The 25,601-nt window shown below is 52.9% G+C and overlaps 9 protein-coding genes across 9 annotated transcripts; 4 read left to right on the top strand and 5 right to left on the bottom strand.

Moving 5' to 3' along the window:
* Nucleotides 1-96: 96 nt before the first annotated feature.
* Nucleotides 97-1,370, top strand: ASPACDRAFT_122497 (carbon-nitrogen hydrolase family protein). The gene is made up of 5 exons (XM_020196544.1): nt 97-176; nt 249-341; nt 396-679; nt 739-817; nt 875-1,370. Exons 1-5 carry the CDS (start codon nt 165-167, stop codon nt 1,229-1,231), a joined length of 825 nt encoding a protein of 274 aa, XP_020054167.1. The 5' UTR covers nt 97-164; the 3' UTR covers nt 1,232-1,370.
* On the bottom strand, nt 1,348-2,329 carry ASPACDRAFT_122496 (uncharacterized protein). The gene is made up of 2 exons (XM_020196543.1): nt 1,821-2,329; nt 1,348-1,709 (listed from the first exon to the last, which is right to left on the bottom strand). Exons 1-2 carry the CDS (start codon nt 2,078-2,080, stop codon nt 1,622-1,624), a joined length of 348 nt encoding a protein of 115 aa, XP_020054166.1. The 5' UTR covers nt 2,081-2,329; the 3' UTR covers nt 1,348-1,621.
* Nucleotides 2,330-8,385: 6,056 nt separating this feature from the next.
* On the bottom strand, nt 8,386-9,991 carry ASPACDRAFT_45124 (ribonuclease P protein subunit p40; the record flags this gene model as incomplete). The annotated part of the gene is made up of 7 exons (XM_020201550.1): nt 8,386-8,641; nt 8,712-9,069; nt 9,156-9,302; nt 9,368-9,469; nt 9,531-9,593; nt 9,656-9,800; nt 9,848-9,991. 7 exons carry the CDS (start codon nt 9,989-9,991, stop codon nt 8,386-8,388), a joined length of 1,215 nt encoding a protein of 404 aa, XP_020054165.1.
* A 627-nt stretch (nt 9,992-10,618) lies between these two features.
* ASPACDRAFT_1889748 (WD repeat-containing protein) lies at nt 10,619-12,446 on the top strand. The gene is made up of 3 exons (XM_020198548.1): nt 10,619-10,970; nt 11,080-11,392; nt 11,480-12,446. Exons 1-3 carry the CDS (start codon nt 10,852-10,854, stop codon nt 12,167-12,169), a joined length of 1,122 nt encoding a protein of 373 aa, XP_020054164.1. The 5' UTR covers nt 10,619-10,851; the 3' UTR covers nt 12,170-12,446.
* A 1,145-nt stretch (nt 12,447-13,591) lies between these two features.
* On the bottom strand, nt 13,592-15,565 carry ASPACDRAFT_1819 (putative C6 transcription factor Prf; the record flags this gene model as incomplete). The annotated part of the gene is made up of 5 exons (XM_020197191.1): nt 13,592-13,771; nt 13,821-14,312; nt 14,374-14,893; nt 14,953-15,235; nt 15,334-15,565. Coding segments are annotated over 5 exons (1,707 nt in total), but the record flags the coding sequence as incomplete, so codon positions are not given.
* Nucleotides 15,566-16,201: 636 nt separating this feature from the next.
* On the bottom strand, nt 16,202-18,098 carry ASPACDRAFT_79953 (mitochondrial 54S ribosomal protein uL2m). Its single transcript, XM_020205525.1, has 2 exons — nt 16,725-18,098; nt 16,202-16,653 (listed from the first exon to the last, which is right to left on the bottom strand). The coding sequence occupies exons 1-2, from the start codon at nt 17,838-17,840 to the stop codon at nt 16,552-16,554; spliced, it is 1,218 nt and encodes a 405-aa protein (XP_020054162.1). The 5' UTR covers nt 17,841-18,098; the 3' UTR covers nt 16,202-16,551.
* A 1,432-nt stretch (nt 18,099-19,530) lies between these two features.
* On the top strand, nt 19,531-21,748 carry ASPACDRAFT_79952 (B-type cyclin nimE). Its single transcript, XM_020205524.1, has 4 exons — nt 19,531-19,611; nt 19,732-20,973; nt 21,024-21,162; nt 21,216-21,748. Exons 1-4 carry the CDS (start codon nt 19,603-19,605, stop codon nt 21,311-21,313), a joined length of 1,488 nt encoding a protein of 495 aa, XP_020054161.1. The 5' UTR covers nt 19,531-19,602; the 3' UTR covers nt 21,314-21,748.
* Nucleotides 21,749-22,180: 432 nt separating this feature from the next.
* ASPACDRAFT_1857841 (uncharacterized protein) lies at nt 22,181-23,398 on the top strand (the record flags this gene model as incomplete). Its single annotated transcript, XM_020197574.1, has 3 exons — nt 22,181-22,787; nt 22,899-23,001; nt 23,124-23,398. Exons 1-3 carry the CDS (start codon nt 22,332-22,334, stop codon nt 23,396-23,398), a joined length of 834 nt encoding a protein of 277 aa, XP_020054160.1. The 5' UTR covers nt 22,181-22,331.
* Nucleotides 23,351-25,573, bottom strand: ASPACDRAFT_1872111 (tRNA (guanine-N2-)-methyltransferase). Its single transcript, XM_020197994.1, has 5 exons — nt 25,290-25,573; nt 24,213-25,141; nt 23,913-24,118; nt 23,716-23,840; nt 23,351-23,646 (listed from the first exon to the last, which is right to left on the bottom strand). The coding sequence occupies exons 1-5, from the start codon at nt 25,401-25,403 to the stop codon at nt 23,578-23,580; spliced, it is 1,443 nt and encodes a 480-aa protein (XP_020054159.1). The 5' UTR covers nt 25,404-25,573; the 3' UTR covers nt 23,351-23,577.
* Between the last annotated feature and the right edge of the window lie 28 nt (nt 25,574-25,601).

Raw genomic sequence — 25,601 nt, 5'->3', positions numbered from 1 at the left:
TGGCAATGTCGGCGCCCGGATTGGGAAAGTCTGCCGACGTAATTGCGGGCAGCATCTACTAAGCGATGCCGTGATAAGAAGACATATTCCATCATTCTCCCACTTGACGCATATTGTTGTTTGTATGTGTCTGCGAAGTTTCGAATTATGAAAATTGGTTGAATATGGTTCTTGCAGTAGGCTCTTAGTTTGGTCCTTCATGTTTTCTATCGCATCAATTCACTGATACATGTGCCTTGATGCTATAGGCTGTTGGTCAACTATGCTCGACTGCGAGTCTAGCGGCCAATCTGGCACAATGCCAAACACTGGTTCGCAAAGCAGCTGCAGCTGGTGCAAAAGTAAGACCAACGGAGATATATTCTGATACTGCGTGTTAATATAAGCTATACCAGGCATTGTTTCTCCCCGAAGCCTCAGATTACATTGGTTCCTCACCTGCCGAGACGATATCTCTTGCGCGCTCCGTGCAAGATAGTGAATTCGTCCTAGGTCTACAGAAAGAGGCTCGACTAGCCAAGCTTCATATCAATGTCGGAATTCATGAACCGGCATCCAATGGTAGGACGAAGAACACTCTCATCTGGATCGATGACAAGGGTTCCATAATACAGCGCTACCAGAAGGTTCACCTGTTCGACGTCGATATCAAAGGCGGCCCAGTGCTGAAAGAGAGCGCGTGGGTGAATCCTATTGTTGCTGCTAGCTGAACCCAACTCACTGACATTCGACGTACAGGAGTGTTGAAAAGGGCATGGAGATCTTGCCGCCATTCGAGACGCCCATTGGGCGCGTGGGCTTATCTATCTGCTTTGACGTAAGTCATATGCTGTTACCTTCGACTCAAGTTCATCTCGACTGACAAACTTCAAAGTTGCGCTTCCCCGAGCTCAGTCTGGCTCTCAGGCGACAGGATGCCCAGATCATCGCCTACCCATCCGCCTTTACGGTCCCCACTGGTAGAGCGCACTGGGAGACACTTCTGCGGGCTAGAGCTATCGAAACCCAGTCATATGTGATAGCAGCTGCACAGGCAGGACCACACAACGAGAAGCGCGTCAGCTATGGCCACTCGTTAATTGTGAATCCTTGGGGTGAAGTGGTAGCGAGTCTCGGAGATGAGTATGAGGAACCGCAAATCGCTGTTGCTGACATTGACTTGGAGCTTCTTGCGAAGGTTCGAAGGGAAATGCCCTTACTCAGACGTACGGATATCTATCCGCAGGTATAGCCCTCGAAAGCAACATTGTACAGCAGAGATGGCCTCACATCTAGTTGTCTACCAATCGTTGAAAGCATGGTCCACGGCTGAGAGATTTCCTTACCACTCGTAGAAGATATTATAATGACTGCATAACTTGATTGTGATCAAAGAGTCTTGATTTATTTTCTCTTCCGCTCCTAAGTTCATAAAGCGAGCCAATGAAAGGATATAAGACGACAAGACACACGCAGGTAACAGGAAAGAAAGGAAAGAAAAGCGAACAGTGAAATGGAAAACCCTGTCTAGGATCGGACCGGAATGTGCCTGATAACACGTGTAACCATTCAATCAACAACCGTCTTCCACGCCCGACCAATCTATGTACAAAGTACAAGGGAGAAGTTGGACTAGTGCGCTTTACTTGCGCTGGGCCTTGTCGGGGTCCTCCAAGATGCCCTCGACCTCCAGCCGCCGGCGAGCCTCCTCGAGAGCCCATGTTTGTATCCTAAAAAAGCCGGTCAGCAAGAAAAGAGCAAAGTGAGCCCATCAGCATAGCTCCGCGTGACAAGGAAGCTAGCCGAGGAGCCTGGGGAAACGGGCGAGGAGTTAGACGCACGAGGTGTCGGGCTTGAAAACATATGCGACGCCGGTGACTAGCAGACTGCCAATGAATCCGTAGTACCAAATGTTCTCCCAGCCTTCCTTCTGATATTTCTGGCCAGGCTTCAGGCCAAAGAGGTATCCAGTCGGGGGGTCATAGTGGTCACCGTGGTCGGCGGCACGGAGGTTGCTGCGGGTCGAGAAACCCTGGACATTCTGAGCCCGGAGGGCAGAGCACCGGGCGCGAAGGCAAGACGACAATGGGCGAGCAGACATTGTGAATGTGGCGTATAACTGTTGGGGTGTGGGAAACCTCAAGCTGGACAAGATGGGACAGGCGGTGGCGGGTGAGGATCCCTGTCTGAGGCGATGAAGCAGGGGCTGATGGCACGGAACACCGAGTTCAACAACCCGGTCGACCAGCGATGGTAATAGTCGGGTCAATTGAGCGACTTCGAGATCGAATTCTTTCGTCGGAGCGGTAGGAGGAGCTAGGTGGAGGGGGACGAGTCGGTCGAGCGGTTGATGTTCAGAAGCCGCAAAAGGCCGATGACTTGCTGGGGTCATAGCCACTAGTCCCAACTGGGCAAATTTCCTGCTCCGCCTTTCTGCCTGGGATTACAGGCAAGAAGCAGCCACAGATACACCTGAGGCAGGAACACTCGACGCGCGACGCGTTGAGGACTAATTAGATCGATCGGCTTATCGCATCGTGCGTGCATTTGAGCTGCCATTCATTACACATGCATTTACTAAGTCATTTTGAGCCTGTTTCGACTGCTCCAGTTCTCGTCTTCTACCACTTTACTCAGCAAGAATCCATCAATTGCCCATTGAAGGTAGGTGCAAATAACGACTCCATTTCCGCGCTATCCATCGTCATCCAGCGCTCCGCTCCGTCGCTAAAGATATTGTACAGACTTCCGTGATCGCGATGTCGGCTTAATCTCCGACTCCACGATCACAACCAGCAATAAACACCATGAACAGACCCCCAGGAGCGTACAAAATCTCTTCGCAATCTCGCTCGAAATTGAATGCTTTTCGATACAGCAAAGACGCACAAAGCCCAGAGAAGACCCCCCAGACGACGGCAACCACAGACCATACCAATAAGGAGAATCAAACATCGTGGCTGAATGGTGTGGTGGAAAAACAGGAACCAGAATCGGAGAAAAATCCACCTGCGATCGAAGTAACTGATTCTAAGCCTATCAAAGAATGTCCTCAAACACCAGGAAATCGAATACCCCTCGCAGATCTAATCAGCAATGCCGAGGATGCTTTCAATAGTGCCCCGGGGCAAGAGTTGACGCCCGAAGACTATGTCACCTGGCAACATGTCCCTGCGAGCTCCAATGCCGATCCAATGTCGCAAACGCCTGCATTGCACGGCAAAAAGCGTCGCCGCAACTTGTCGCCAACGAGCTCCCCCTTGGCAGCAACCTCGAAAAGCAAGCGGAGAGAATCGATTGACTTGCCAAACGACCAATCCTTAATCAGAACGCCCCAGCATGATCTTGCCACCGAACTATGGAACAACTATGTGGGCAAGTCCCTTGCCAATGGTACTGGCGAACTTGCTCAACCACGATTTGCGCATTTGCTTTCATCTTCCCCACAGACACCTGTGTCTTCCCGAACAGGCCGAGGCTCTTCCGGGCTGAGACGGTCGAATAGCTGCAATGCCGAATGGCCTACTTCCAAGGCGAAGCGGAGAAGAGTCGATAACGAAAGGTTCGGTACGGGTCGCAGCATCTTCACTAGGACAAGGAGCAATGTCGTCGATTCGGGCAATAATCAGGCCTCCAACCTCAGCACTCTCGTCAAGCAGATGGAGAAGACACTGCAAAAAGTTCCTGAAAGATCATTTGCGCCGGACTCTTCTCCAGTCCCAAAGCGCGGTAACACATCCAAAAGTCATCTGGCGTCCCCAACAGAAGGCAGAAGCCCTAGCTTCTCTCCTAAGAAGACCAAGCACGCGATTGTTCCCATTGGGGCTGAGACCGCGCCGCAGACTACAGAACTTGTGGACGACTTGTCTTCGGACTACGGAGATGATGACTTCGATGATGACTTTCTTGAACTTGCAAAAGCTTCAATGGATCCTTTCGTGGATCCCAACCCGTCGCGCGATGTTGCAGAGGATATTCAGCCTGCTACGTCGACATCAATGCCGCCGAATGGAGGGGCTCCCCTCCTCCAGAAGAGGGTGACTTTTGCTGCTACCAGCACAGCCACTTCAAAAGTGGATGCGACCATGACAAATGACAACGAGTTCGAACTTAACGCTGATGAATTCGATGATGACTTTGATGATTTTTCCGACAATATAGAAGATCTTCTTGCCGAGTGTGATAAGGCGCCAAGCGTGAAACTTGCAAGGCCCATACCCAAAGGGCCAAATGTGCCGGAACAGCCACTGTCCGGCACTGGACCTCAGCGCTATTTTGCATCGGCAGTTGGAACCCTTAATGAGACGAAAAAAGACCCTGACATTTCCTCTGGTGATGAGTTTGACGATGGTAGCTTAGACATGGATGCTATCGAACATTCTATGAGGCAATCAGGAGTAGATGGAACGGATCATGTTTGTCTCTCCTAGTGAATCAATGCTCGTTATAAATATGCTAAGTATGCCTACTCTAGAACCTTAGAAGTCGACAAGCTATCAAGCGCTATTTGATTGTTGAGATTGCGGAGTCAGCGTATTCCAACCCCAGAGGACGTGTCCAATCCGAACAGGTCAGCCCACTGCACGCCCCTAAAGCCCCCATTATTGACACTATATACAGGTGCTACTCGTACAAGATGAGCGGGCCAAGGAAGACAAGAAAGTGGTTATTCTTCGGGAGTCATGGTTCGATAGCCCGTGTACGAAGGAATCCTATATTCACCTGATCGGAGAATTTGACGCCATGGGTCAATGCGTAGTTGACGATACTGCTAACATGGTGATACTTCATCCGGATCATCTAGTATCGGCGACTATCGTGGCCGACTCGATCACTTGCCAGCGTCGTGCTGCTCTTCAGGAACGCATTAAAAACACAACCGATGTGGGAAAAGCACAGGTCTTTGGCAACATATTCCACGAGCTGTTCCAAGAAGCTATCAAGGTTAACCGATGGGATACGGCTTCGTTAAGGCTACTGGTGGAGGATGTGATTGTTAAGCGGATCGAGGATCTATATCTGATTCGCATGACTGTTGCGGAAGCCATCGAGTATGTTATGAGCAGAGTTCCAGGCGTGCAGGATTGGGCGGAACGCTTTCTCCAGCCGAAGCCAAGCGTGAGTGCAGTCTCCCTCCAACCGAGGCGCAATACTGACAGTTGAACATAGGGGGAATCGATCGTCGAGGATCGACATAACTCCAAGCTTAGCTTGAGTATAAATAAGCTTCTCGAAGTTGAAGAGCATATTTGGTCTCCGATGTACGGACTCAAAGGCAATATCGATGCCACGGTTCAGGTTGCCTGCTCAGAGCAAGGGCAGGACAAGACATTGCTTGTACCTCTCGAACTGAAGACGGGCAATAGAGACACAAACCAAGCCCATCGGGCTCAAACCGCACTTTACACACTGCTTCTCTCGGATCGCTATGGTAGGCTGGAACACCTATAGACTTCTGATGTATCCTGATCTTGAATCTGACCGCTCACTATCCTTTTGCTAGACGTCGATTGCACATTCGGCTTATTGTACTATCTTGAAACATCGAAGATTTTCCGTATTCGTGGCATCCGACATGAGCTTCTTCAAATGATTCAACAACGAAACCGTGTGGTCGGGTACATGCGCCAAAGAACCCAGCTGCCTCCAATGGTCAAGAAGGCCGCCTTTTGTAACAAGTGCTACTCGAAAACAGCTTGCTTCATCTACCACAAGCTTGCTGATAACGGTGATGGAGAAACGAGTGGTCTTGGTGACGATTTCGTTAAAGCTACCCAACATTTGAATCCACAACACCAGGAGTTCTTCAAGAAATGGGATGAATTGTTGACAAAAGAGGAACAAAGCATGATCAGGTTCAAACGCGAGCTCTGGACACTCTTGAGTAGTGAGCGCGAAGCTCTCGGCCGCTGCTTCGGCAATGTTGTGATCGATCCTGATCATACCTATGAAGATAAGGATGGACCCAAGATCAACCGGTTCCGATACACGTTCCGCAAGAAGCAAGCACCTCCGGGTTTCTCCTTCACTGAATCCCAGCTGAGCATAGGCGAACCCATTGTGGTTTCCGATGAGAGAGGCCACTTTGCCCTTGCAAATGGTTATGTCGTGCAGGTCAGCGCGAAACGCATCACCGTCACGGTTGATCGAAAGCTTCACGGCAGGACGCGGATGAAGGGCTTCGATGCCGAACACAACCAGTCATTCAAAGGCATCATGGAGATACTCGAAGAAGGTGTCTCTTCCCCGCCAGTCGAATTGGACGAAGAAACTGTTTATCGCCTAGACAAGGACGAGTTTAGTAACGGCATGGCAATTGTCCGCACAAACCTTGTTTCCATGATGGAAAAGGACCTTTTCCAAGCCAAGCAATTACGAAGACTGATTATCGAGGGTGAAGCCCCCTCCTTCAAACCCATGGAGTCAGGCTATACACTCCCTGGTGTTGACAAGGCGAACTTGAACATCGACCAGAAACAAGCGATCGACAAAGTCATGAGTGCCCGAGACTATGCGTTGGTACTTGGAATGCCTGGAACGGGGAAGACGACGACCATTGCCCACATAATTCGCGCATTAGTCGCGCAAGGGAAAAGTGTTCTGCTCACCTCTTACACCCATACTGCTGTTGACAATATCCTGCTGAAGATCCGGGATGACAACTTCCGCATTCTGCGGGTCGGGGCTCCTACGAAGGTGCATCCAGATGTGCAGCAATTTGCTGACCTCGCAGCCATCCCGAAGAAAACTATTGAAGAGCTCAAGGTGTCGTACGAAGAATCCCAGGTGGTGGCAACGACCTGCCTCGGGGTCAGCCACAGCATCTTCAGCCAGAGAATCTTCGACTATTGTATTGTGGATGAAGCATCGCAGATCACACTTCCTGTGTGTCTGGGCCCGATCCGAATGGCAAGGACTTTCATCCTTGTCGGTGATCACTATCAGCTGCCGCCGTTAGTGCAGAACAAAGAAGCTCAAGAAGGTGGTCTTGATGTCAGTCTTTTCAAGTTACTTTCCGACGCCCATCCAGAGTCGGTCGTCAACCTTGAGCATCAATACCGCATGTGCGAAGACATCATGCTTCTTTCCAACAACCTCATATACTCAGGTCACCTCAAGTGCGGTACCCCGGAGGTTGCAGTACGCTCTCTGGAAATCCCTAATATCGATGGGATCAAGCAGCATCATCATAACCAGATCCCCCGGTCTCCAAATCCGAAACAGATCTGCCTGGGTACAAGCCAAGGCCGCTGCTGGCTGCGTGATCTCGTCGATCCGTCCGCCAAAACCCGCCTGGTCAACACAGACACACTTGCCGCGCCTGCGCTGGACGAAACCAACGGCTCCCGGATAGTGAATCCGACCGAGGCCAAGCTCTGCACCCAGCTCGTGGAGGCATTCATATCCTGCGGCATCCCCGCGCGGAGCATCGGTGTCATCACATTCTACCGCAGCCAACTGTCCCTCCTCAAGCTCAACCTCAGCCGCTACCTCCCGGACCTCGAGATGCACACCGCCGACAAGTTCCAGGGCCGGGACAAAGAGATCGTGATCCTGAGCTGCGTCCGGAGCAACGCCGACAACCACGTCGGCGACCTCCTCCGCGACTGGCGCCGCGTCAACGTCGCCCTGACCCGCGCACGCACCAAGCTGCTCGTGGTCGGCAGCAAGAGCACACTGCGCAACGGCAACGAGCTCCTCGGCAAGTACGTGAAGCTGGTCCAAGACCGCGGGTGGATCTACGACCTGCCGAAGAATGCCCTCGAAAATCACCTCTTCGAATCCGACAACTATATAGGCTCAACACAGGCTTCGTCGGTACCTGGAAGAGCAGCAACAACGCCGAGTCCGACCAAAAAGAACTTCCCTGTTTCTGCTGGTGCTGGTGCTGGTGCTGGTGCTGGTGCTGGTGCTGGTGGCAGGAATTCCGGCGTCCGCAAACCGCTAAGTCCCGTGCAGGCACGACTCACGCCCCAGGGTCTGAGGAAGCCGGCCAAGAAGGGGGCGAAATTGATGAGCGGGAATAAGGTCCTTGGAAACCGACCGGTTCTGCAAGATGTGGTCCATGACCTTGTCGGGTGATTGGTTTGTGGTTTTGTAATATGCATTGGTTTAACGAGAGATATCATCTGAGCGTTGGGGTTTGTGTTGGGTATGATTTATGGAATGGGGGGTTCAGGCATTGTATTGGGAAGTACTGGTGTCATTTTCCTTTGAAAATCTTTTTGGGTATGATGTGCTATCACCTCCTCATCATCGGCATGTGTCAGATATCGTAGTGTCCATTCATCTCTATACATGCAGAATAAACCTTGTTGTGTGAGTGTACAGTACAATTCTCCAACCCAGGGTAGTATAATCAACTACACGTTTCCAACAGGTATTCAGAAAACCAACCCCGTTACGTTACTGTAGGACCGACGCTCCCACAAACTCCCAACTGACAAAGTGCCGCCCCGAGCGCCGAGCAGCCGCAATTGCATCCTTGCCAACCTTCTCCTCATCCTCGGGCCCCGAAGGCGCAGCAGCAGCCATCATCAACGCCGGAAGCACCAAAAGCGAATACCCATCCCGTGCCTCGATCGCCTCCCGGCCCAGCGCATTCGCTGAGATGGCGAACCAAGCGGATGATGCCGCGGAGCCACCGGCAGCCGTCTCCCGCCTACCACCGTGGTGTCAGTAGTCGTTTCTTTAGAGTGAGTTGGGAGTGGGGTGATCCAGAGAAGACGCACAGTAGATGAACCAGCAACCCCACGATCCATTTGGAAGGGATCAGGCCGCGCCACCGTAGCGACACGAGGTCGCTGGGTTGGGCCTCGTCCGCGTCCGGCACGCTGTAGCGGCTCAGGTACGGATCCACGTCGTCGGCGGCGGTGACGCGCGGCGAGCCGAGGGAGACCATCGCCAGCCATTCGGAGACCTCGGTGCATTGGTTCTGCAATTCCGCTTGGTGGGTAGCGGCTGCTGCTGCGGTGGAGGAGTCCTGAAGTTTGAGGGTGTCGAGAGGCGGGACGAGGATTTGCGGGTGTTCGGTGATGGCGGGCGAGCAGGGGAGGATTTGCGGGTGGTTGCCTTTGAGGGATAGGTCGTCTGGTGCTCGTATTTTAGCTTTGGGGAAACGTAGTAGACGTCGAGGATAGGTTTTGGTTTTGGGAAAAGGGTGGGTGTTGATTTACCGTCGGCGATGCCGTTAGTCTCGGATGAAAGATCGAAGAAGAGCCAGGCTACGGATTGAGTAAGGACGTTTTGGAAGGCCCATTCGATTCGCTTGAAGCCCTTCTTGCCGTGGAGCATCGATGGTAAGCGGAGGTTGAGTTCGATGACTGGTTCGAGGGTTAGCTTCTCAAGTTGATGGTTGGTAGGCAATGGAAGGAGGGGGGGGCGGTACTGTATCGCTCTTTTGCGTGTTTCCTGCCGCCGCTGCGGATGGGCTTGCCGGTTAGACCGGTTCGCTCGAAGATCTCTCTGCTGAGCTCGAGTTTCAAGATGCCTGGGGATCTAGTTAGTGAACTTTGTTCATACGTTGGACTAGAGTTGGGGGGCGGAGGCACCATCTCGGAGCGTGAAGACGCTGTCTGAGCCTGATCGGCCCTCAGATATCATGAGAATGTTTCCTGCGAGGCGATCAGCATCATCAGGGCACCACTAAGTGATCTTTGAAGCAAATGAGGTTCACCTTTCTTGATGTAGGTGTTGAAGAACTCCGTCTCCAGTAGAGACGACAAGGACATGAACACCCGCGCATAGCGGAGCTTCTGTAATTTACTGTCCAAGGATGCTTGGATGGTGGTGTATGCCTCCTTGGGTAATGTGACTTCGACCTGGTGGTATTGTTAGTAAGGCTCTATTGTATTGTGGGCCAACATACAGTATGGACGAAAGGGTGGCCCAGAATGGCCGAGAACGGGACTTTTCTTGTTGGTGGCTGTTTAGGATCGATGAATGGCGGCAGTTGTCCTAGACTGGTGAAGCACTTTTCGCGTCTGGACGCATCATCGTTGAATTCTAGCATGACGAGGGAGCTTAATAGAGACGAGTTGAGAGCGATTCTTGTTGTTTGGCCTTGGAATTGTTCAATACGTTCTTCCTTAAGCACGACTGAAAAAAGTTCGGATGCGATCCAGCCCGGAGAGTTTTATCGGTCGCTTCAGTTTCGCTGGTACACAAGATCACGGAAATAAACTGCTATACTTCTATACAGCACCGATTAATTTTACCACCAGCAGTGAAATCAACCTGAAAGGATTGTACCGTGGCTTTTCTGTACTATTGGTTGAGGATCCAAGTATATTTCATGGAGAAGGGATTCAATGGCCTTGCCGGTCACCTGACCGGATTCCGCTGTGGATTATCCAGTATATACGGATGGGGTTGCTTGGGATCGACTTGACAGGTAGGAGCTTATCGATAGTCAGTAGTAGCCTGAGATGAACTAGAATTAATGGGGCTTCCTGCGATTAGATCAATAATCAAGAGCATAAGTTGCAGTCCCAAGAACATATGTACTGTATAACTACTACGTGCGCATACAATGAGACAGCTCCGGGATCCGACCAATCACCGAGGTGCGGGCAATGATAGTAGGAACTGGAACTCCGCGTCGCGGCACTTGAAAGCTCACTTTCCAGCTTTCCATCTTCTGCTGCCAAACGTCCCACTCTCTCAATTCCAACTACTCTAATTCAACTGAAGCCCGCAGCCCGTTGACTGATCGCTCCGCTTTTCTGTGTGTGAATATCACTTCAACCTCACCAACAACAAACAGCCCCTCGGGGCTTTCCATCGGATTGGCAGCCCGCCGCAATCGCAAATCTGCCAGTGCCCGCACCGCAGCAGCAACCACAGCAGCACCGCAGCACCGTCAATCGCGCAATGGCGCCCCCTCCTCCTCGCCGGAACCTACTCCCCAAAGACCGATTTGCCTTCAACTTTGGGAGTCTAAAGACTCAGAATTACCATGATCCTGTTGCGCGGGGACCGGGATCTCATACGTGCGTGTTCCGCTCCGCTCTCCCCCGGCGACGACGACATGAAGCAATGAAAGCATCATGGATCCAGGATTACTACTGATACGAGCCGACTGCGGTTGAACATACACAGTATCCGAACAATTGCCTGGAACCCCACAGGCCAGCTAGTTGCAACTGGGTCCGCCGACCGCACCCTCCGAATCTGGAACCCCGAACGCTCGCAAGTCAAATACTCCACCGAACTGCGCGGCCACACAGCCGGCATCGAGAAGGTCGTCTTCAACCCCACGCGGGACTCGGAACTGGCCAGTTGCTCGACAGACGGTACGGTGCGGTTCTGGGATGTGCGGTCTAAGACATGTGTGAGCCGGTTGGATGTGGGCACGGAGGCGTTCACGCTGTCCTGGTCTGCGGATGGGAGCACCCTTATCGTGGGAAGAAAGGTTGGTATAGGCCTGCAGCAGCAGCAGCAGCAGCAGCAGCAGCAGCAACAGCCACCCCGATTTGCTGACGAGTGCATCGATTTTTAGGACGACACCCTCATCCCCATCTCCATTGAATCCCTCTCCACGCCGACGCCCACCACCACCCTCCTCACCGACAAACCCCCCACAGCAACCACGGCTACCCCTCCCACAAGCATCTACCGAGCCCTCGAACCCCACCAGCAACCCGTCCAAACCAACGCAACGACCTTCTCGCACCACATCGCCACGGCCGCCGCCCCGGACCTGCACCTCTTCGCGACGACGGGCGAGGGGACCGTCAAGATCCTCTCGTACCCGAGCTTCTCCCTGCTGCACACCCTGCACGCGCACACGTCGGCCTGCCTGTCCATCGCCCTGGCGCCGACGGGCCGCTACCTGGCCGTCGGCGGCAGCGACGCCCTGATCTCGCTGTGGGACACCACCGACTGGATCTGCCGCCGCACCGTCTCAAGCAGCAACGGCGGCGCCGTGCGCGGCGTCAGCTGGAGCTTCGACGGCCGCTTCCTCGTCGGCGCCTGCGACGAGGTCGGCTGCGGCGGCAACGGGCTCGAGGTCTTCCACGCCGAGACCGGCGAGTCCGTCTACACCGTCCCCGTCGGCGGCAATGCCAACTCCGGCATCCCCGCCGTCGCCTGGCATCCCTCGCGGTACTGGCTGGCGTATTCCACCACCGCCGATGGCAGTGGTCATGGTGGATTGAGGATCGTGGGGGCAGCTGGGGGGAATTTGTAATTGCAAGGTGTTGTTGTTGTTGTTGTTGCTGCTGCTCCCCCAGCAAAAGATGAAACTTATGATGTTGTGTTTGTCGAGAGACAATGCATGATGCCCCCTCCACCGTAGAGGGTTATCGTGTGCAACCCTGGTGGTCATCCATTTTCAGGCGTTTGTATGGCGTTGTTGAGGCAAGTCTTGCTGGTTCTGGTCGCATATGGTTCTTGGATGATTACTGTCAGTTTGCACTTTTTCTTCCTTACGCAGTTGCTAAATATGGGACGAATGCCACAAGTCTTATTCTGTAAAAAGTACAAAGGAATTACGAAAACCTAGTACAACGTTTTACGAAACTGTAGGACGCATTGGCTATATTGATTCTTGATATGGATTATCTCATGGGGTATGGTATGTCCAAATGCTAACTCAACTCAATATCCCCCCACCCTCCCACATATCAATGAATGTACAATTCGTGAGTCTCGTGATAGTTCCCGCCCAGCGGCTCTATAGTGATTGATCATCATTCTTTTCTGTTTCAAATTCGCATATGCAAATGGGCTGGCACTCTCTCAAGGCAGAATATTCGGATCCGGGTAGGCATCCCAGTTCGTGGTCAGAAGCTGCGCCCACTGGGCCTCGCTGAGACCGTCCAGACCGCCGGACATGCTGTTGTCCAGGGTGGATCCATCGAGCCCAGAAAACGCGAGGGCATTCACGTTCCAGCGCGGGACCCCGGCGAAGACATCGGGATACCCAGCGCCAGCGTCCAGTGGGATCGCCGGATTGGCGAACATGAGGTTTGCTGCGGTTGAGTTGGTGTTGCAGGCTGCCGCAGCCGAATCGAGGGAGCTGGCTGGGGTGGCAATGAAGCTGTTGTTGGCGAGCCCAGGCGGCTGCTGGGGGCTCAGGCGCGTATACGATGAGGTGGCGGAGGATGAGTGCACATCTGGGGAGAGCGAGTCAGTGCGCAGATCTACACTGCTGCTGCCGCCGCTGTAGTCAACCACCACGGGATGGCTCAGGTCTCGGTCAGGGGTGTGGATCTCGTCTCCGAACGTTGGGGGCTGTTGTTGGGTGCGATGTCTTTTGTGCCGGTGGGCTGCTGCTGCTGCGTCACTCAGCGAGGGGTTGGCTTGGCGGACTTCGAGGCGGATCTGCTGCGCGACTGAAGAGGACCGGGAGCTGGAGCCGCAGCTTCCTTGCGATGCGTCGAAGGGGTCTGGGTCAGGCTGGACTCGTGTTTGGCTGACGTTCAGTAGAGATGAGTCGCTGGAGTAGCGTCTCTCGGTGAAAGCCTGGGGGAAGGAGGCCGATTAGCGCCCAATGATCCTATGAGATTTCAAAGAAAGGGACGGAGCTTACGGCGTCTCGCTGCAGACCCGCTCTCATGAAGCATGCTTTCTTCGACTGATTGAAGTCGGACAACACCGTACCTGCGGTATCGAGATCCAGCTGAAAGATAAACGATTCCGCAAGCGGGTTCTTGGTCTTCAGTAGGTGAAGTGCGGAGAAGACGAATTGTAAGGATGAACGGGCGGCCGAGTCGTCGGGCCGGAATTTCAGGTATTGTACAAAGACGCGTGCCGCAACGTAAACGCAAAAGGGTGTGAGGACATTCATCTGAAGATGTGTTAATGCCAAATAAGTTTGAATTCGAACTCAAACTCACCTTGCTGGGATCGACATGGCTGCTCAACCTCAAGATGTTCGAGATCTGCTCCGCAGCCAAGATACATCTTCTCTTGCTTTCGGTGGCAATGGGCCCTGGCATCTTGTTCTTTTCCGCTTTGAAGATGGCCGCCTGGTGGAGACAGATGGTGGCCGTGTGGATGGCCATGTTACAGAAGATGACGTTAGGGTCGGTTGTCCCAACGGATAATCGCAGATGAGAAGGCATGGTGAGAGAGAAATGGAGCAAAATGTTGTCATGGGACCTGTGTCGCTGCCAATAGACTCCATTGAGGTCGTGATCGTCATCGTGTGGATTAGGCCGATGAAGGTGGGCAAGGTTCTTGCCAAAGATGCTGGCCATGAAGGCCACGCCCCCGAAAGCAGACAGGGTAGGCATGCCCTCTCCCGCGTGCGCAGCTTCTAGAGAAACTGTGTCTTGGGGCTGATTCTTGAGAAAAGCCTCTTCAGAGGCTGGTAAGTTAGTCAAAACCTGTGGGGTCATGTCAGTTGGACGTACTCTTTCAGCACACATACACTAGGTCGCAACTCACATCTCTGTCGTCGAAAACGACAGGCCACCCAGTGCCAATGCTCGCAAACCGGTCGGCACAATACGCCATCCAAAATACCCGCCGTCGCTCCTCTTTTTCATTCCAGTCTTTTGCAGCAGTCAATGTTTGCTTCACATCGATACCTTCCCCATCGACCCGATTCAACCCAATCATGATAGCCAGCCTTGCGGCTTTCCCAGAACTCAACCACGCTCGAGGGAAGAACATCATCTTGAACTCGTAGGTACAGATGAGCACCCAAGCCTGACAGTGACCTAAAGACACCGCATGTTCACCCAGCCCTTTCAGTTCGTCCGCCTCGGCGTATTTGCGGGCTCGCTCGTAGAATACCGAATGCAAGCTGGAGTATTTGTCGCTGATGGATGCCGCGTGACTCCAAATAATATATTGCAAGCACAACGGAGGTCGTGTGCTGGGGCCAAGGCTCATGGCCGCCAGTAGCCTAGGACGATGTAGTATGGGAATCCCAGGATGGATTTTCTCGAAGTATATCTCATTTCTGTTGGAAAGAGTGAGAGAGTGAACACGGAAGCAAAAGGCGATACACTGCAGACATACAGCTCATCAATAATCTCTTGACTCGGAAGAGGCTCCTCCAGGCCAAGACTTATCATCTCCATGCCATAGTCCGGGGAGTTGGTCGGGCCAGCTTGCTGGAACGCCTGAGCGGGGAACGGGTCGGAGACTCGATCATGGTGTTGCTGAAACTCGCTCGATTCATTAATGATAGAAAGGATCTCGGAGATATCGGTTGAGTGGTTTGTGACTGCGCCGGGGAAGCCACTCCCTTGGTCTAGTGGTGGATTTGTCTTCTGATTCTTCAACAGGTTCTCGACTTGCGCTGCACGTGGGAAGTGGAATGTCAGTATGAGAGGGGCAGCTCAGAATCTGTACGCCAGCCAGGCGCCAGAAGGGTTGTGTCCTCCGAAGTCAACGTACCCAATCGCGCTTCCAACTGTTTCACATAACCTCGTTTGGGCCCGCTTTTCTTGCGAACTTCGTCGAAAACGCATTCATGGCCGAGACGGGAGCAAGTGCCGCAGCTGGGTCGCTTCCCGTCGCATCTCAGCTTTCGCCTCCGACAAAGTACGCAGGCAATGCGCTTCGGACGCGGTACATAGTGGCTGTCTGCATCGCTGTGTCCGGTCTCGTGCGTCGTAGAAGGGATCTGCAAGTCCTGCGAGGATGACGAAGGGTGAGGATTGGAGAGATTATGTGGGGGGCGGTTCGAATCTGTCATGGCCGAAGGCGCGTGTAAGGAACAAGCAAGGAAAGGAATGACGCAGAAAGAGGAACACAGCGGAACCGGTCGGCGGAGACTGGCTCTCGATTCGCAGGACAAACAACTAGGGAATGTAGTAAAGTTGGTACGGCATTGACTTCTGGTTAACGATAGAGGTCAAATGTCGCTGTCAGTGTGAAACTATCGCTAAGTCAGCAGGAGGCTTCTAGGCACATCGTCGATTCGAAGTCGTTCCTGGTTAGTAACCTTTGGCCACCACAGGGCGTTTGGAAGGCTGGGAGTCGATGACTTCTGGCCTTTGATCTGATCTGGAGAAATTCTTTGCTGGAACTGAAGGCTACTGATTCTTTTAGAGAAATACAAATTAGGGTCCCACTGGCAAGTTTCATGAGTTTCAATCCAATGAATGCCGTTCACCAGGGATCGATTGTTCTTCGCTCACGACTCGCGGAACAATAACGGCGACCATTATTAAGATGAGCAAGGACCACCTTCTCTCATTGGGCAACGCCATGCTGATTCTACATCAACCTGGTACTAAATCATCAGGACGTAGCTTGGAATAAAAGTTGAATCTTGGATTTCTTAACCATGTAGCAGCAGCAGCAGCAGTAGTATACAAAAACAACGCCAGAGAATATGAAGATGGACATTTCCATAAGACCCGGACGGAAAGCAGTGTAACCAAAGTAGATATCTAAAACCCTCGAGGAAAAGCCATGCCGGAGACGAAATAAAGTACATACAACCGAATGCAAATGAGAAGGGGCCTTGGGCAAGTGAATCAGAGCAATCTGACTGTGCCCACCCCAGCACCTTTCCCACGGAGAAGTAGAGTCACACTTCGAACATAATGCCTGCCGCATGAGGGAAAATCGAGGGAAAGGTAAAACAGAATGTACATGATAGAGCGTCTAGCTGTATCCACGGCGACGCTTGCCCTGGTTGCGAACTCTGGGCACGACGACGGCCTTGTTGATCTTCCACTTGGGACGAGTCTTGTAACCGGATTTCGCCTGTACGAAAAGAATGTTAGCCAACTGACCGAGTGAAAACATCCCGGGTATATTGATTGAGGAATACATACCGGCATACCCCAAGGACTCTTGGGATCCACGTTACCCTTGGACTTACCACGTCCACCACCGTGAGGGTGCTCAGCGGCGTTCATGGCGAGACCACGGACGGTAGGACGAATGTTCAGCCAACGAGAACGACCAGCCTTTCCAAGCTGTCTGTACTGGTAGTTGGGATTGCTGGCAACACCGATCGTAGCACAACAATCCTTGTGAATCAGGCGAACTTCACCACTTTGTAAGCGAATCGTGATGTGGGAAGCAATGCGCTCCCGCTTTTGCTTTTCTTTTTGAGTCATGCGCTTGACTTCAGTTTCACCCTCCTGATCTTTCTTCAGGTTCTCCTCGTACCGGGCCTGTTCATCACTACCCTTGGCGATGACCGTGGCGAAGGTACCAGCGCTACGGCACAGCTGGCCGCCCTTGCCGGGACGGAGACCGACGTTGAAGATCAATGTACCAATTGGAATCATGTGCAGAGGCAGGCAGTTTCCTCTCCAAGCGGTTCTAGCGGCCAACACACCAGGATCCACCACTCCTCCCATGCTCTTCCAGAGTTCTTCCGGAATTCCGGCCATGTAGCTCTCGACCACATCACCAGCTCTCATCCCATCGGCGGCAAGAATATAAGTGAGCTTCCTGGTCAACTTGCTCCGGACGAGAGCAATGTGAGCGGACCGACCGGGGTCATGTTCGATGCGCTCCACCTCGTGCGGGCCTGGTGCGGCGCGCGCAAAGTCGACCATACGAATACGGCGCTTGTGACCACCACCACGATGTCTGACCGTGACTTGACCCGTGTTGTTACGACCACCCTTGGCTTGACCTCGTTTGGGGAAAGTCAATCTATGCACGGGACGTCCTTTCCAGAGGTGATCATTGATCGGCCTTCGCAAATGTCTAAGACCGGGTGTGCGGGGTTTGTACCTGCGGACCTGGATACCGGACTGTTCACGCACGGGCGGAGGAGCAAAGGTGATGTTGGGATCGAAGGCTGAAGTGGGAGTCTCGCCAGCGGAAGGAGTTCCGGTTTCGCGGGCGGTGGAGTATGCTCGGGGTGCAATAGCGGAGGACAGGCATCTGAAGGGCAGGCGCAAGCCCGTCAAGGCCATGCGAGGTTGTAGCATGATGAGAAGAAGACTGCGATATGGAGTTTGAGGACAGACTGGAAGGTCAATGGATCGCAGTCGGGTGTTCAGGCTAATGCCGCAATGGCTATCTTGAATATAGCGGAAGGTCGAGGTAGAAGATTAGTGACTGGGCATTCTCGTTCAGAGAAAAATCAAAAGAAACCCGGCACAGAGCAAGTGGAAGATGAAGACCACGTCGAGTGACACCACCGAGACAACACCCCGCTCAATTGCAAGTGTTGTGAGAACCCGGGGATGATTGCAGCACTTCCTTGTCCACCCGGAACAAAAATGTCGAACATGGTTTGAACGGTGTGGCTGGGCTATATGTCACCTGATGTCCTTCCCACCGCCACAGGAACAGGGAGCCTGTGAAAGATGACTAATCGTGGCACAGCACCGGCACGTGATGAGATCGCGACACGACAGACCGGTAGAGGTTGGTTGCCGTAGTGATGCACTAGTGTTTTTGGCGGTCGTGGCCGCGCAGCATCACGGTCGAGGTCGCGACGGGCGTCTTGGAGGCCAGCAGGTTCAGGTGTCTTTCCTGCCTTGGATTAACTCAGGCATCAACCATGGAAACTGAGATCGATGGATGACGCTCTCTCCGCTCTTCTCTCTCCACCACCATCACTACTCGTAGTACAGCAATTTATGCACTCTCTCTTCTCCCTGACCGTATCAATACCATTCCTTACCGCACCTTCGCACAGGCCTTTTTGCAGAGCAATTACGTCGGTCATACATCCACTTGACACTTACATACATAACATACATACATATATCGATCTTGAGCCGCCCTTCCTTTGCTCCTCCCCTCTTCCACCCCCCTTTCTGTTTGCTTTTGTAGACTATCCCGTAAGCCTCTCTTTCCTTCCTCCCTCCCCCCAAAACCTGGTCCTCCATCTCTTCTCCACTCCTACCTTAAACCACTCACTCACTTCTCCCTCCCCTCACCTCCCCTCGTACATAAACATCAACATAAACATAAACATAAATATCGACTACCTGTCCACCCATCTATCCCATCGATTCACTTTGCAGACGCTAAGCAAACCCTTTTCACTTTGCATCAACAATACATACGTGCGTGGTACAGCTCCGGCATCATCTGCTACTACCCATTGCCAACTGGGTTGTGCTGTTACGGGAGTGGGGCATCTTTTCCCATCTTGGCCGGGCTTTTCCACGCTAAGAGTAGGGCCAAACATAGCCTTTGCCCTGTCACCTCTCGACCACCTTTTCCCTAGACTACACTTCTCTATCAACATCATCTCCTCCAAGGGGGCTCGACACCACCCATTGAAGCCGCCAAATCTCGCCTGTTTCTCGTGTCATTGTCGATAATCTACACGTCGACATCCATCTTCTCGCGCCCGACCGACCGTACGCCTCGAATTCAGCGCGAAAATTACGTGACCAACTCAACTCAACCCTCCAGACCTTGTCAATAACGTCAACAAGGTCTTATATGCGACTATCTGGAACTTGCATTACCCGGATAACTCTCAAATATCTGGCTTGGTAGCTTGCAGAGCCTTGCATTGAGCCTAATATATTGCGGTTGGGCAAATAATCACGCGTGGCACGTACGATTCCCGTCTCCCAGTCTTCCAGGTATTTGAGCTCCACCGGGGTCATCGTCTCGGGAATGCTGACTAGACACTAGCTAACTGGGAGCTCGCAGTTGCTATAGGCACCTCATAACTTGTTTTGTTCTTCTTCAGTCTTTCCTCTCACCCTTTTCCTTTCTCACAATATGCCTCCGGTAAGGATCCTCTGACCAAGTGACGCGTCTGTTGTGTCGACTGTTTACCAACCGTGCGGAAACTGCACCCTGGCGTTCTGCCTCGCGTGTACGGAGTTTCTTATGCTAATGTCCTTGCAGGCCAGAAGCCTCCGCACGAGAGGTGCCATGAACGAGAACGATGAGAACGGGCCGTCGACACGCCTGACCCGGGCCAAGGCTGCTGCCCTGTCGTCCGGTGACGCCCACACCACTGCCGCCGCCACCAAGAAACCAACCCTACAGACCAAGAAGGCTGCCACCGCCACCACTACCGGAACTACGAGACGACGTGCGGCTCTGGGAGATGTGAGCAATGTTGGCAAGACAGAGAATGGCGAAGTAAAGGAGGCGAAAAAACCGGCTGCGACTAAAGCTCCCTTGGCACCCAAGAACAACCTGCCGACCGGAGGCGTTCAGAAACCCACCAAAACGAACCCGGCACGCACCAACCCTGGAGTCAAGAGTGACACCGCGAAGAAGCAGCCCGCAGAACCGAAACGTCCTGGTAGCGGATCTGGAATTGGTGGAAACCAGCCGAGACGGACCACGACCCGCAACTTGCAGCAGAAAGAGGCAGTGCCAGAGGAACCACCATTGAAGAAGGCCAATGTCGAAAAGAAGGAAAAGAAGCCAGTAACGGAACAGGTTCGGGATGAGAACGCCCAGGCACCTATTGATCCTAAGGTTCTGGAGAAGCCCACCGAAGATCTTGTGGATGATCTGGACGCTGAAGACCTCGACGACCCGTTGATGGCCGCCGAATACGTTGTTGAGATCTTCGACTATCTTGCAGTGCTTGAGGAGGAGACCTTGCCCAATCCTGACTACATCGACCATCAGCCTGACTTGGAATGGAAAATGCGTGGTATCCTTGTCGACTGGCTCATCGAAGTTCACACTCGTTTCCGCCTACTCCCCGAAACCCTGTTCCTTGCTGTGAACATCATCGACCGTTTCTTGTCTGAGGAAGTGGTCGCCCTGGACCGTCTTCAATTGGTTGGTGTCGCTGCTATGTTTATCGCATCCAAGTACGAGGAAGTCCTCTCACCCCACGTCGCGAACTTCAGCCACATCGCCGATGAGACCTTTTCGGACAAGGAGATCTTGGACGCTGAACGTCACATTCTCGCCACGCTGGAATACAACATGAGCTATCCCAACCCGATGAACTTCCTCCGCCGCATTTCCAAAGCAGATAACTACGACATTCAAACCCGTACTCTTGGAAAGTACCTCATGGAAATTAGCCTTTTGGATCACCGATTTATGGAGTACCGCCAGAGCCATGTTGCGGCCGCTGCAATGTACCTGGCTCGCCTTATCCTCGCTCGGGGGCCTTGGGTAAGTTTCGCTATCATCAGCTATCTACTCCGCACACTAACGCATGGTAGGACGCCACCTTGGCTCACTATGCTGGATACACGGAAGAGGAAATCGACCCCGTCTTCCGGTTGATGATCGATTACCTTCACAGACCCGTATCCCACGATGCGTTCTTCAAGAAATACGCTAGCAAGAAGTTCTTGAAGGGTGAGCACACTGTCCCAGTTGAGCCATCCTACGATTACTGACATTCCTTCCAGCATCCATCCTTACCCGGCAATGGGCGAAGAAGTACCACCAACTTTACATTACCAGCTCTATGTCAGAACCCTACCACTTCATTCAAGAAAAGGAGTAAGAAGAGCGTCTCCTCGTGACGATACTAAACCGGCATCCGACAAAACGACCCACAATAGGAGTTGGTTGATCCATATGATGGTATTTTATTTCTGATGGTATAAGGGCACCTCTTGCATATGTTTACGACGGCATTTTCCTGTTTTCGCTTGCGGATGTTTGCATTGTTCGCTTCAAGGGTGTCTGGCGCTTTTCTCCTCTGCCTTGTGTTCGAGTTCTTCTCTAGTTCCTTCGGCTTGTTTTCTTGGTCGTGTCCTGGGTTGTACTTGCTGATACCTAACTTTAAATATTCTCCTTCTTGACCCTGGGTGCTATGTGCATCGGACACATCAAGGTCGAAGGTTCTACTCCCAGTGTTATTTCAACTCTCTGTTCCATTTTTGGTTCTACTTTTGCTTACAGCGACTGCTAAATCTCCTTGTCTTGCATCTTTCTTTTCCCACAGTGCGTGCTAGGTCTCTCTGCTGTGGAGATATGTATGCTCAAGACCTGGACGGATAATTGGTCACTGCGTGTTGATCATGAATTGCACATGTCCTGAATAATGACCGGGTAAGCACCGAGGCTTCTTCTTGAAGTTCCTACGTGTACGGGTAGAAAATCAGAGCAGCTTGCTTAATGGTAACTATGGAATGACTATTCGGGATGAGTTTATTGAAGAGTATACTTGGGTTGGTTGGTTTCCTGTTGGTAGAAATCGTACTGGCGTTGATAGACAAGGTCTTTACTGGGTCTGGCGATAGCAGCCGCCATGCCGTTTGTAGAACCGAGGTTCCGAGGCAGCGAGGGATTCGGCACCCCCGCCAGCCACCACATTCATTTGTTGTTTCTACTTTCCATTCTTCACCAGCATGCAAACCACCTCCTTCATGACTAGAGCCTTCCGTGAGTAATCTGGAACCCCTGCTAATTCTTGGCGGTGTCGCAGAAGCAATCGGATAAGCTTTCCTGGCACCTTACTCTCAATCCCAGCAGCAACAGCTGCAGCTCCCAAGCAGCACGGCACGAACTATATATATATGTTTAGATCGTGGCCACACCCGTCGGTGGCACCCAACATCCACTCATCATACAACAACTATACCAAGTCAACTCAATCCCATCAACTTGGAATTGGAATTAGACCCAAGCAAGCAACAATCACAGCCCCCATGGACTCCACTCCGTCCTCCAGCTCCTCATCCCCATGCCCCTTCTGCACCATCGCCCACACATACCCGCCTCTCCCCCCGACAACGTTCCTCCGCCAACACCACCTAGACACAAATCCCAAGAATGTCCCCAACCCAGCGACCGTGTCGATCCCCCCACATTCAGATCTCGATACGAGTACGAGTACGACCCACCTCATCCTCTCGACCCCGTCCCTCCTCGCCTTCCTAGACATCATGCCCCTAACGAGGGGCCATCTCCTCCTTATCACGCGGGAGCATTATGAGAAGCTGGGCGATGTGGGGGTTGGGGTTAGTCGGGAGGTCAGTCCTTTGCCTACCTACCCCCATCATCAAAGCAGACCCCATTGAACTAGTCCCGCTATGTTCGGGTTGGTAGTGTACTGTATAAAGCTAAAGCTGACCGAGTAAAAGATCGGCCAATGGCTCCCCATCCTCTCGCGGGTAGTGATGCGTACGCTTTTCGGGGCGGACGCAGCAGCAGCCGACTGGCATTGGAATGTGGTGCAGAATAACGGTGCGTTTTGTTTGCTTTTCCTTTCTTCGGTTTATTCGATGGTGGAGAGGGACAGAGCCACATCGTAAGCACAGCAGAGCTAAAGCTAACCCGGACACTGGGGGTGGGTTGGGGGCTTGTAGGCGTCCGAGCAGCGCAGCAGGTTCCGCATGTGCATTTTCATGTGATTCCGCGACCGGATTTGGGCAGTGCGTCGGGTGGTGGTAGTGCTGCTGCTGCGCGGCCGAGTTTCGTGATGTTTGGGCGGGGGCAGAGGGAGGAGCTGGATGAGGAGGAGGGGGAGGCGTTGGCGCGCGGGTTGAGGGAGGAGTTGGCGAGGGAGGTTGTTAATGTTAAGAAGGTGGAGGGGGTGGATTTGGAGGTGGGGTTTGGGGTTGGGGCCAGGGGGAGGCTTTAGGTTTTATTGGTATAGAGGTATAGTACAGTGCCGTATATAGAATAGACATGGGTTTGGGGTTTTATCGCCAGGTTTATATGGTATTTATTTATGCATCCATTCCAGGTTCTTGGTGTGAGTATGATGAGCATAACATAATGGGTTTTTGAGATAAATGCAAACTAGAGCCTATTCTGGTATCATGGGGCCGGCGTTGCGCTGCCTGATCTGGGTTCTTTGTTGTCGTACTGCGGGTTTTTGGTGAAGTACTATTTCTTAAGTCAGTATACGTGGATCCTATATGGATAATCCGGGGGAGGTGATAAAAGGCAACGTACCTTTTTTCTGAAGGAATTCAATTGATCGGCATAGACGCCCTCTGAGTCGAGTCTGCTGCGTCCCTTGGACACATCCGATACTTGTCCTTTGGGGAGTCTACGGTAGGTGATGAGTCGACGGGACCCTGAGATGCTGTTAGTGCTGTTGTCCTTGACCCCTGGAATGATGTTGGAAGAAGGCAGAAGGTTCCACTCACAGTTGTAGAAGGGCTGAACGGACACACTCAGAACCTCCAGGTTCGGGTGCATGGGCGTGTCTAGCTCGAGATCTTCGTCATTGGCGGTAGGCATCCACATGCACATGCGCCCACCGATAACGAGAGTCCGAGAGGCGAAGTTGAGGATATCGTTCTGCATGGCCTCGAAGCCGTAGGGCTTCTTCGGAGCAATGTAACCGGGTCGACTGTATACACACGATCAGCGAAACGGGGCTCTTCTCCCGTAGAGTCACCACCACTCAAGCAAAAGAACCAAAAAAAAAAGAAAGAAAAACATACAGATGAGCCGGCACCCCATCGATAATCACCTCCTCGTTCCGGAGCCCCTCCCGCCTCCCCAACACCCTCAACCCCTCGCGCACCCCGTACGGCGGATCGCAGACGATCCCGTCGAGGAACGGCTGCGCGCGCAGCGGCGTATTCGTCAGATCGGAGGAGAAGACATCCAGGAACTGGCCGACGATCTCATATTGCTGGAAGTTGGCGAGAACGCCCATGGTGCCGCCGCGCTCGATCATCTCCTTGCCGCGGAAGCTGCGGCCGTCGATGTCGGACCCAAAGTTCAGGGCCCCGAAGTGGCCCATCGCCACGAGGAAGCTACCCGTCCCGACGAACGGGTCGTAGAACAGCTTGCCCGGCGCCGCGTGGGCCATGTTCGCCGTGATCAGCGTCAGCTCCGCGTCCATGGACGTCGTGCTGATGTACCGCCGCTTCTTGAGGTCGTACTTGTTGATCACGTCGCGGCTACTGTTGGCCAGCCAGCGACCAAACCAGATCCGCTTGGGTTCCTGGCCTTCTGGAACGGGGCGTAAGATGGGGGTGCTGCTGCTGCTGCGTCCCTCGGGAGTTGCAGTGGCAGCGTCAGTGGCAGCTACATCCCAGCCGTAGTCCTCCAGAACCCAAAAGTCCTGGTCCGGGTTCTTCATGCGGATGGGACCCTGGAAGCCGAGGAAGGAGAACGACTGGATGATTTCGCGCTTCTTGTCGTTGCTGCGTTTGCCCGCGAAGCTGTCGACCGTGAAGCGGAACGAGTCCGTCTGGAAGTCGGCCCAGCGGGCTTCGGTGGTCCGCCTGCGGACATCCGCGTGCACCTCGTCCAGGCTGGTGCCATAGCCCCAGAGCTCGAAGATGTCCTTTGCTAGGATACTGCGGGCGATGAGCGTGCGCGCCGCGGCTTCATCGGGGACTCTGATGACGCAGAATGGGGACTGAGGATGGATTCATTAGTTCATTTTGGCTGCTTTAAGCTTTTTTGTTGATGCGGGGGAAGATAGAGAAAATTATGTTGGCGGTAATCTGTAGGTGATATGGAAGAGGAGTGTAGGACAGGTTCATCTTCATCAGAATGAAACATACATATTTATCGTAGTAGACGAACTCGAGATCAATGCCGGCCAAGTCGGCCAGCGCCTGGATCTCAGGCTGTCGGAAAGACTCGTGGACCTGGGCGAAGCGGATCAGGTATTCCATCGTAATCTTCGGAGGGCTTGCGCTGGGCCTCGCGCCACAGCTGTCTGGTCGAACTATTTCAATGACTGCAGTACTGCAACTGCTGAGAAAGATCACAGAGAGGAAAGACTTGCAATCTGGTCAATTCTCTGATAGGGAGCGTTGATGCGCTTGTCTGGTCAGTGAGAGATGCGGAATCAATTTTTTTTCTCATGATCC

Source organism: Aspergillus aculeatus, assembly GCF_001890905.1.
Source record: "Aspergillus aculeatus ATCC 16872 unplaced genomic scaffold ASPACscaffold_12, whole genome shotgun sequence".
In the NCBI taxonomy this organism is placed as follows: domain Eukaryota; kingdom Fungi; phylum Ascomycota; class Eurotiomycetes; order Eurotiales; family Aspergillaceae; genus Aspergillus; species Aspergillus aculeatus.
Note: the sequence above shows the minus strand (reverse complement) of the source record. Positions and strands in the feature narration are given on the sequence as shown.

What these genes read in the sequence shown, in the direction of transcription:
- ASPACDRAFT_79952 (XM_020205524.1), top strand. An exon ending in TCCTCGCTCGGGGGCCTTGG is followed by an intron (nt 20,974 to 21,023) that starts GTAAGTTTCGCT and finishes AACGCATGGTAG; the next exon opens with GACGCCACCTTGGCTCACTA. An exon ending in TAGCAAGAAGTTCTTGAAGG is followed by an intron (nt 21,163 to 21,215) that starts GTGAGCACACTG and finishes CATTCCTTCCAG; the next exon opens with CATCCATCCTTACCCGGCAA.
- ASPACDRAFT_122497 (XM_020196544.1), top strand. An exon ending in CCAGTGCTGAAAGAGAGCGC is followed by an intron (nt 680 to 738) that starts GTGGGTGAATCC and finishes TTCGACGTACAG; the next exon opens with GAGTGTTGAAAAGGGCATGG. An exon ending in GCTTATCTATCTGCTTTGAC is followed by an intron (nt 818 to 874) that starts GTAAGTCATATG and finishes CAAACTTCAAAG; the next exon opens with TTGCGCTTCCCCGAGCTCAG.
- ASPACDRAFT_1872111 (XM_020197994.1), bottom strand. Translation starts at nt 25,403, where the DNA reads ATGGAATACCTGATCCGCTTCGCCCAGGTCCACGAGTCTTTCCGACAG. An exon ending in TCGTCTACTACGATAAATAT is followed by an intron (nt 25,142 to 25,289) that starts GTATGTTTCATT and finishes ATCCATCCTCAG; the next exon opens with TCCCCATTCTGCGTCATCAG. An exon ending in GATGGGGTGCCGGCTCATCT is followed by an intron (nt 24,119 to 24,212) that starts GTATGTTTTTCT and finishes GTGTGTATACAG; the next exon opens with TCGACCCGGTTACATTGCTC.
- ASPACDRAFT_1889748 (XM_020198548.1), top strand. Translation starts at nt 10,852, where the DNA reads ATGGCGCCCCCTCCTCCTCGCCGGAACCTACTCCCCAAAGACCGATTT. An exon ending in CGGGGACCGGGATCTCATAC is followed by an intron (nt 10,971 to 11,079) that starts GTGCGTGTTCCG and finishes GAACATACACAG; the next exon opens with TATCCGAACAATTGCCTGGA. An exon ending in CCCTTATCGTGGGAAGAAAG is followed by an intron (nt 11,393 to 11,479) that starts GTTGGTATAGGC and finishes ATCGATTTTTAG; the next exon opens with GACGACACCCTCATCCCCAT.
- ASPACDRAFT_79953 (XM_020205525.1), bottom strand. Translation starts at nt 17,840, where the DNA reads ATGCTACAACCTCGCATGGCCTTGACGGGCTTGCGCCTGCCCTTCAGA. An exon ending in AGAGTCCTTGGGGTATGCCG is followed by an intron (nt 16,654 to 16,724) that starts GTATGTATTCCT and finishes CTTTTCGTACAG; the next exon opens with GCGAAATCCGGTTACAAGAC.
- ASPACDRAFT_122496 (XM_020196543.1), bottom strand. Translation starts at nt 2,080, where the DNA reads ATGTCTGCTCGCCCATTGTCGTCTTGCCTTCGCGCCCGGTGCTCTGCC. An exon ending in GTTTTCAAGCCCGACACCTC is followed by an intron (nt 1,710 to 1,820) that starts GTGCGTCTAACT and finishes CGGCTTTTTTAG; the next exon opens with GATACAAACATGGGCTCTCG.